The sequence below is a fragment of the Jaculus jaculus genome, chromosome 8 (genome assembly GCF_020740685.1).
Source record: "Jaculus jaculus isolate mJacJac1 chromosome 8, mJacJac1.mat.Y.cur, whole genome shotgun sequence".
Classification (NCBI taxonomy): Eukaryota; Metazoa; Chordata; class Mammalia; order Rodentia; family Dipodidae; genus Jaculus; species Jaculus jaculus.
Genome location: NC_059109.1, coordinates 831,542 through 840,159, shown reverse-complemented (window position 1 = coordinate 840,159; position 8,618 = coordinate 831,542). Strand labels below are relative to the sequence as shown.

Genomic DNA, 8,618 nt, shown 5'->3' with positions numbered 1-8,618 from the left:
TCCCAAGTGCTGGGATTAAAGGCAGGCGCCACAACGCCGGGCTCCTTTTTTTTTTTTTTGCTTGTTTTTAACTTGTCATGTATGTGGGTTTCAAAGGACAATCTTGGGACAGATCCTTGCCTTTCACCAATTTTGAATCAGGGTCTCTCCTTGCTTAGTTTTCTGGAAATTCCCGTTTCTGCCTTTCTTCTTGCCATAGGCTGTAGAATCAGTGATCTTGCTGAAATCTGTCACATTCTCAATCTCTCTCTCTCTCTGTCAAATAAATAAATAAATAAATAATGAAAATATCTATGAGTGGTGGCCCACGCCTTTGATCCCAGCACTCCAGAGGCAGAGGTAGGAAAATCACTGTGAGTACCAGGCCAGACTGGTGCTACAGAGTGAATTACAGGGCTAGAGTGAGACCCTACCTCGAAAAAAAAAAAAAAGGAGGGGTTCTAATGCAATTTAGTGTTCCTTAGTTTAGAAAATGACTTGATCTAGCCAGGCGTGGTGGCGCACGCCTTTAATTCTAGCACTCCGGAGGCAGAGGTAGGAGGATCACCATGAGTTCGAGGCCACCCTGAGACTCCATAGTCCAGGTCAACCTAGGCTAGAGTGAGACCCTACGTCGAAAAAACAAAAAAGAAAAAAGAAAAGAAAATGACTTGATCTGTTGATCAAATGTCAACAATGACCTTGATATCACAGCATCACTTTTCTTACCACACTTTATTATTTTTGGAGACAGGGTTTCTTGTCATGCAGTCTAGCTTCAAGCTAACTATGTAGCCAAAACTTGCTTCGAGTTTCTGATCCTCCCGTCTCCACATATTCTGAAATTATAGACCTGAACCCATACACCTGGTCACACACAACACTCTCATTTAAAAAAAAAAATTTTTTTTTGTTCATTTTCATTTATTTATTTTAGAGTGACAGACAAAAAGAGAAAGAGGCAGATAGAGAGAGGGAGAATAGGCACACCAGGGCCTTCAGCCACTGCAAATGCAGTGCATCTGGCTAACTTGGGTTCTGGGGAATCGAGCCTCTAACCGGGGTCCTTAGGCTTCACAGGTAAGCACTTAACCACTAAGCCATCTCTCCAGCCCAACACCCTCATTCTTTATATACTTTTCCACAGACATCTAGACAGGATCTAGGGATTTTGCTTTTGTTTTTGTTTTCAAGATAGGCTCTGGCTTTTTAGACCAGGTTGGCCTTCAATTCACAATAATCCTCTTGCCTTGGCCTCCCTAATGCTGGGTGTGTGTCACCATCCTTGAGACAGGATCTCATACTGTAGACCAAGCTGGCTCAGGTTCCTGAATGCAGGGATTAAAGTTGAGTCACCAAGCTCTGATTACTAATTTTTGCATGTCTGATGCCTACTTTGGTAGGTATAGAGTGCCTATCAAAATGATTCATTCCCTGAAAGAAACATGCCTTGTAATTTGAGTCCATCCAATTCCTCCCTCCCCTCTGTTGCATTCCCAGAGCTCTGCAATGGCTGTACCTGCTCAATGAAATTACAGACTGAAAATATATTCACTTGATCCAAGGGCAGACACTGATATTCTCTTAGGCATACCACTCTATAGACCGCTTTGGACACAGTCCCCTTGGACAGGATGACATGATGTCTTCAACCTTTACCTTAAGGTACAGATTCCCTACATGGGTAGAAATGGCTACCTTCACTTGTTTGTTGAGCGTACCTTTCTACATAACATCTGTATTCTGAAAAATCCTTGCTGTAATTTTGTTTCCTTTTTAAGGAGACAGAGAGAGCAATCTTTTGTTTCTTCCTGAGGGCTGTGGGGGAGCAGCGGTTTGCTGAAGTTCCTGTCTTGGATCCACAAAGGACCAGATACTATATAGCAGAGCAGGATGCCACAGTTTTCGCTGAGTTAAGCAATTCAGTCTTCCCAGAGTTTCTGCAGCAGGGAGCTTTCAGGGCGTGCCTATCCCATCTCCCAGAGCAATTTCTGTATCCCTGCAAACTCTGTTTAAAGCAAGAAAAAATTCTACGGCATATAGGAAAGGATTATGTGCAAGGTCATTTTTAATTAAAAAAAAAAAAAAAGCGAAAATGCCCAGAACCCACCCATTCTTAACTTCATTTTGTAGCGTGGACAATAGAGGACTACAACTCCCAGAAACGACTGCGGTCAGCCCCGGGCACAAACCAATGGTCGACCGGCACGTGACCGGCCTCGTCCAATCAGCGTCAGATCGGAGAGGCTTTGTCTTGGCCCGCGGCGCCCGCGGATCTCCCGCCCCCAGCCGCGCGCACGCGCGCCCCGCCCTGCGCGCCTTTCCTTCTGCGCTCTCCTGGCCTCTCTCCCTCTCAGAACCTTCCTGCCGTCGCGCGCGCATCTCGCTGCTCCAGCCTCCGGGCCACGTTCCATCCTTCAGCCCGCGCCCAGCCCAGGAAAGGAGAAAAAAAGCTAGCATCTCTTCTTATACCTTAAGCAAGCAAAGAAATTCTTATAAGCCTTAATCATGAGGGAGATCGTGCATATCCAGGCTGGTCAGTGTGGCAACCAGATCGGTGCCAAGGTAAGCCTTTTAGCTGTATTAATATTAGGATAAGAAGTCCAGGTTAGTCATGAGCACTGTTTGTAAGGCGTCTGCATTCGCCATCTGTTGTTTTGCCCCCCAAAAAAGTTTTGCACGTATAAAAATATAATAATTTAGGTTTGGGGGACAAAAAAAAGTGAATTATTTTTCTTGGCAGACACACTACCGAGTCTATTAAAAGACTTTGAGGCTCAGGGGGCGGGGAGACAGGGATCTGTAAGCTCTCACCGGGGAGCTCCTAACGGTCCGTCCGAGCACCGGGGACAAAGCGCGGCGAGCTTGCCTCCTGGGCGCCCACCTATCCGCCCAGCGCCGGCTTCGAGGAAAATCGAGCCGTGCGAGCCCGAGGGATACGCCGGGCCTGGGTCGCTGCAGTGCGGCACTGCCACTCGGAAGCCCGGGCACTCCGGCACCCCTGGGACCAAGCTCACCTGGGCGTTGGTGCAAAACGACTGTACGGTGGGGGGGTAGTTTTACTCCCACTGCAAAGCCCTCGGGGCGTGAGCAGAAAGGTGTGTGTAGAGAGGTTGGGGATACTTCTCTGTAAAACCGGGGGGGTGGGGAGACTGAGCCAGAGGAATAAAATGCCGAGGCCACGGGGGAAATTTTTTTTCTTTCTTTGCGCGCGGCAAGCGTGGCGGGGGAGGGGCGGGAGGAAGTGCGGGCCGACGTGGTTGCGGAGGGTGGGAGCCGCGGGGGCGGGCGGGCCGGCTCTGGCGCGCGGAGACAATGCGGCCCTGGCTGGCGGGGGGTGCGCGCTCCCGCCTGGCCCCGCCCAGGCGCGGTGCCGGCCTTTTGTGGGCGGCTGGACGTGCTCGCGACCGCGGTCACGTGCCGTGGTGGGCGTTGGCGGAGTCGCTCCTCCTTCCCTACCCGGTCTTTGTGTGCGCGCGCTGGAGGGGCGGTGCCCAGCTTGGCGAGGCGCCCAATTGCGCCTCGGGGCCAGCCCTGGGCTCTGCCAGCTATCAGAGTTGTGGAGGTCCCAATGCGGGAGCGCCTGGAAAAACGGAGGCAGGCAGGGAGCCATCGTGAGTTACTGAACGGTCATTTTGAGTTTTTCTTCCCTGGCAGTTTTGGGAGGTGATTAGTGATGAACACGGCATTGACCCCACTGGTACCTACCACGGGGACAGCGACCTGCAGCTGGACCGCATCTCCGTGTACTACAATGAAGCCACAGGTCAGGACAGACGCTCGAGTCACAGTTCCTCTCCCACTTCTCTGGTGTCTTATTCCCCCTTCATTATGACTTGTTATCCCCGTTTGGATGAAGCCATCACCTTTTCCCTTTTGAAAACCCACCCTAAGCCTCGCTCTGCTGCCACCTGGTGGCAAGGCTTGGAATGACATTTGTGTCTGGCTAGCTCTTGCAGGCTCTCAAGCTTGTACCTGGCTCTTTGTAGGTGGCAAGTATGTTCCGCGAGCTATCTTGGTGGACTTAGAACCTGGGACCATGGACTCTGTTCGCTCCGGACCTTTTGGGCAGATCTTCAGACCAGACAACTTTGTTTTTGGTGAGTTCTCAGCTGATACTAATTCTATTCAATTTATTTGGGTGTAACGACTCTAGAAACTGTCAATGAAGGATGAAGTCAGTGGTGTGTATTGAAAGAGAAAGATGTACACAGGGGTTCCAAAAATTGGAAGGTTAGAAACATGGGTCTTTGTACAAAATCTTAGTAATTTTTTTCTCTGACTTCCCATTTCAGGTCAGTCTGGGGCAGGCAACAACTGGGCTAAGGGCCACTATACAGAAGGGGCTGAGCTGGTGGACTCAGTCCTGGATGTGGTTCGGAAGGAGGCTGAGAGCTGTGACTGCCTGCAAGGCTTCCAGCTGACCCACTCACTGGGTGGAGGCACAGGCTCTGGCATGGGCACCCTGCTCATCAGCAAGATCCGGGAAGAGTACCCTGACCGCATCATGAACACCTTCAGTGTCGTGCCCTCACCCAAAGTCTCCGACACTGTGGTTGAGCCTTACAATGCCACCCTCTCTGTCCATCAGTTGGTAGAGAACACTGATGAGACCTACTGTATTGACAACGAGGCCCTTTATGACATCTGCTTCCGTACCCTCAAGCTGACCACACCAACCTATGGGGACCTGAACCACCTCGTCTCTGCCACCATGAGCGGCGTCACCACCTGCCTCCGCTTTCCAGGCCAACTCAATGCCGACCTCCGCAAGTTGGCAGTCAACATGGTGCCCTTCCCACGTCTCCACTTCTTCATGCCCGGCTTCGCCCCACTCACCAGCCGTGGAAGCCAGCAGTATCGGGCCCTCACTGTGCCTGAACTCACACAACAAGTCTTTGATGCCAAGAATATGATGGCTGCCTGTGACCCCCGCCATGGCCGGTATCTTACAGTGGCTGCTGTCTTCCGGGGCCGCATGTCCATGAAGGAGGTGGACGAGCAGATGCTCAACGTGCAGAACAAGAACAGCAGCTACTTCGTGGAATGGATCCCCAACAATGTCAAGACAGCGGTCTGTGACATTCCACCTCGTGGCCTCAAGATGGCAGTCACCTTCATTGGCAACAGCACAGCCATCCAGGAGCTCTTCAAGCGCATCTCAGAGCAGTTCACAGCCATGTTCCGCCGGAAGGCCTTCCTGCACTGGTACACAGGTGAGGGCATGGACGAGATGGAGTTCACTGAAGCTGAGAGCAACATGAACGACCTGGTCTCCGAGTATCAGCAGTACCAAGATGCCACAGCAGAGGAGGAAGAGGATTTTGGTGAAGAGGCTGAAGAGGAGGCCTAAGCAGATCCCTCCCTTATTTCAGTTCCCTCCACTGCCCCTTTCCAATCCTTTCCATTTGTTTCTGCTGCCTCTGTCCTGATTTTCTTTTTTTTCTTTTTTTTTTAAGGAGTGTTAACCATGCCTAACTCTTGGGTAGGCACTCAATAAATATTTGTTGAATGTCTCCTCTCTTACCACTTTGGAAAATCTAGATTTCTACTATTCTGGATTACCCTGTATCTCCTATACTCACTACTCAGAACTGTCCAATTAATATTTCTGGATTCAAAACAACTTAACTTGAGTCTCCTCCAAGTCATATTAGGAACCAGCCTGGTGCTGAAGAACCCAAATAGAGTGGCCATTATCCGGGGTTAAAGGGAGAGGTAGCAGGTAGAAGTCACTGAGGAAGGGTTAGGGGATTCAGTCAAAAACAGATTTGGAGAGACAACCAACTGAGGCTTTAAATGTCACACCTTCCAAGTCCTTCCTACTTCATCTCCCAGCTTCAGGTGAGGTGTTAACAGTATTATCTCATTTTGTAGTCTTTTTTTTTTTTTTTTTTTCCCCATTCCAGCTGTCCTGAGCCCTTGATGGCCTACGCCCCCCCCCCAACCTTTCCTAGCAGATTCCTTCCTTTCCCTTGGCCAAAGACTTATTGAGTGGAGAGGGGTGAAGCCTTGGTCTGAACCTCCAAAACCCTGGCCACTTAAAAAGTATATCCCTAATGGGTGGAAAGGTGTGTGCTGCCACATAGATGTTTGGGTCACTCCCCAGAGGAGAGATAAACGACACCCTCCGTCTTCACGATATCTTTTTGCTATTGCCGTTGACTTCCTACCCTTTATTTTGTCCTATCCTACACTTCAGATTTCTATTTTGTGTTGAACTTGCTTTTTTTCATATTGAAAAGATGACATTGCCCCAAGAGCCAAAAATAAATGGGAATTGACAAACTTGGTGTAAGATGTGTGCTCATTTAGTGAAGACTGCTGGTGGAGGTGTGGGACCTAAATTCAGTTTTCTGAAGACTTCAAAAAACTTTTAAATTCTGGTAAGCACAGGAAGAGCCTTGGCTTGCTTGGCCCTAGTACTGATTATAGCCTTAGCCCTTACTATTTTGGCCCACAAGTTTCCCCTAAGTTACCCATTTGACTTCAAATGGGTTCCTCCTGCCTCAACCTGATTAGTTGGAATCACAAGTATGCCACCCATATTGAGCCCATCAACATCTCATAGATGGGGGAAGAGGACAAAAAGGGGCCAGTTGGAAAGAAGGGGTCCAGGGGGCTAGTTCAGTGGGTAAAAGGCCTATGTGCCACCCTGTGGTGATGCATACCCTGGGAAGTTCTGAGTTGAGGGTCAGCCCTGCCCCAAAAACAAAAACGTACCATCATGCCTAGCAAATTTCTGGTGCTGGGCTGTCGAGATGGATTAACGATTAAGGCATTTGCCTGCAAAGCCAAAGGATCCCAGTTCAATTCTTCAGGATCCATGTAACTAGATGCATAAGGGAGCTCACGCATCTGGAATTTGCTTGCAGCAGCTGGAGGCCCTGGTGTGCTCATTCTCTTATCTGCCTTTCTCTCGAATAAAATATATTAAATTTCTTTTCTGGTGCAGACGATTGGGTTTCATGACAGGCAGAAGTAAAAGATGTGGCATGTGAGATTGATATGGTACAAATACTGGTTCCCAGAATTTGCACACTATGCTGAGCCAGAAATCAGTTGAACCCTACATAAATGGGTATGATCACTTGACAAAATTGGGTATATGGTTTTGTGGTAGACCACTTGCCTAGCACATGAGAGGCTCTCGCTGGATTACTTTTGCAGCACTTCAAAGAGTGGAGGAGCTGGAGAGATTTCTCTGGTTAGAGGTGCTTGCTTGCAAGGGCCGACAGCTTGGGTTCAATTCACCAGTACCCATGTAAACCCAGATTCACAAAGTGGTGCTTATGCCTGGAGTTCATTGCAGCATCAGCAAGAAGCCCTGCTTCTTTCAAATAATTGTAAAAATGGTGGGGCGGATTGAAGAGATGACTTAGTATTTGGGGCACTCACTTGCAAAGTCTAGCAACCAGAGTTTAATTCCACAGTGCCCATGTAAAGCTGGATGCACAAAGTGGCACATGTATTTGGAGCTTGTCTGCAGTGGACGGAGGCCTTGGCATTCTTCCCTCCTCTGTTTGCTTGCAAATAAATTAAAAAAATAAAAAGCTGGGTGTGGTGGCTCAGGCCTTTAATGCTAGCACTTGACAGGCAGAGATAGGATTTCTGTGAGTTCAGGGCCACCTTGAGATGACAGTGAATTCCAGGTCAGTCCGGGCTTAAGTGAGACCCTACCTCGAAAAACCAAAAGGAGAAAAAAAATGGTGGGGGCTGTGGAGATGGCTGAGTTGGTACAGCCTTTGCCTTGAATCATGAGGGCCTGTGTTTGAGCTCCAGTACCCACATAAAAATGCTATGCATCCCCAGCTAGCCCAGCCTAATTTGCCTGCAAAGCCAAAGGACCTCAGTTCAATTTCCCAGGACCCATGTAAGCCAGATGCACAAGGTGGTACATGGCGTCTGGAGTTTATTTGCTGTGGCTGGAGGCCCTGGCAAGCCCATTCTGTCTGCCTGCCTGCCTCTCTCTCAAATAATAAAAAAGTAAATAAGCTGGGCATGGTGGTGCATGCCTTTAATCCCAGCACTTGGGAGGCAGAGGTAGGAGGATTGCCAAGAGTTCGGGGCAACCCTGAGACTACATAGTGAACTCCAGATCAGCCTGTATTAAAGTGAAATGCTACCTTGAAAATCCAAAACAGAAGAAAGAGAAAGAAAGAAATTAAGAAGGAAGGACATATCAGGGGTTCTTAACACTGCAAACAAATTACAAATGCATGCATCACTTTGTGCATCTGGCCATACCCAAGTACTGGTAAGTGCCTTTACTCACTGAGCCATCTCCAACCTGTAGGGTTTTTTCTTTTTCTTTTTGGCTTTTCAAGGTAGGGTCTTACTCTAATCCAGGCTGACCTGGAATTCACTGTGTAATTTTAGGGTGGCCTCAAACTCACTTTGATCCTTCTACCTCTGCCTCCCCAGTGCTGAGATTAAAGGTGGCACAAGCGTCTGCTGTTCTAATATATAATAATGTAATGTTCTATTATCTAGAGTCAACATGGGTCCCTAGGCTTCACAGACAAGTGCCTTAACTGCTAAGTCATCTCTCCAGCCCAATTAATTTATTTTTTAAATATTTTATTTGAAAGAAAGAATGAGGCAGGGAGGGAGGGAGTATGGGCAAGCCAGGGCCTCCA

The 8,618-nt window shown here is 48.7% G+C and overlaps 1 protein-coding gene across 1 annotated transcript; it reads left to right on the top strand.

Annotated features, from left to right (window-relative positions):
• The first annotated feature begins 2,323 nt into the window (after positions 1 to 2,323).
• On the top strand, positions 2,324 to 6,267 carry Tubb (tubulin beta class I). The gene is made up of 4 exons (XM_004671895.3): positions 2,324 to 2,544; positions 3,637 to 3,745; positions 3,969 to 4,079; positions 4,275 to 6,267. Exons 1-4 carry the CDS (start codon positions 2,488 to 2,490, stop codon positions 5,330 to 5,332), a joined length of 1,335 nt encoding a protein of 444 aa, XP_004671952.1. The 5' UTR covers positions 2,324 to 2,487; the 3' UTR covers positions 5,333 to 6,267.
• The last annotated feature ends 2,351 nt before the right edge of the window (positions 6,268 to 8,618 follow it).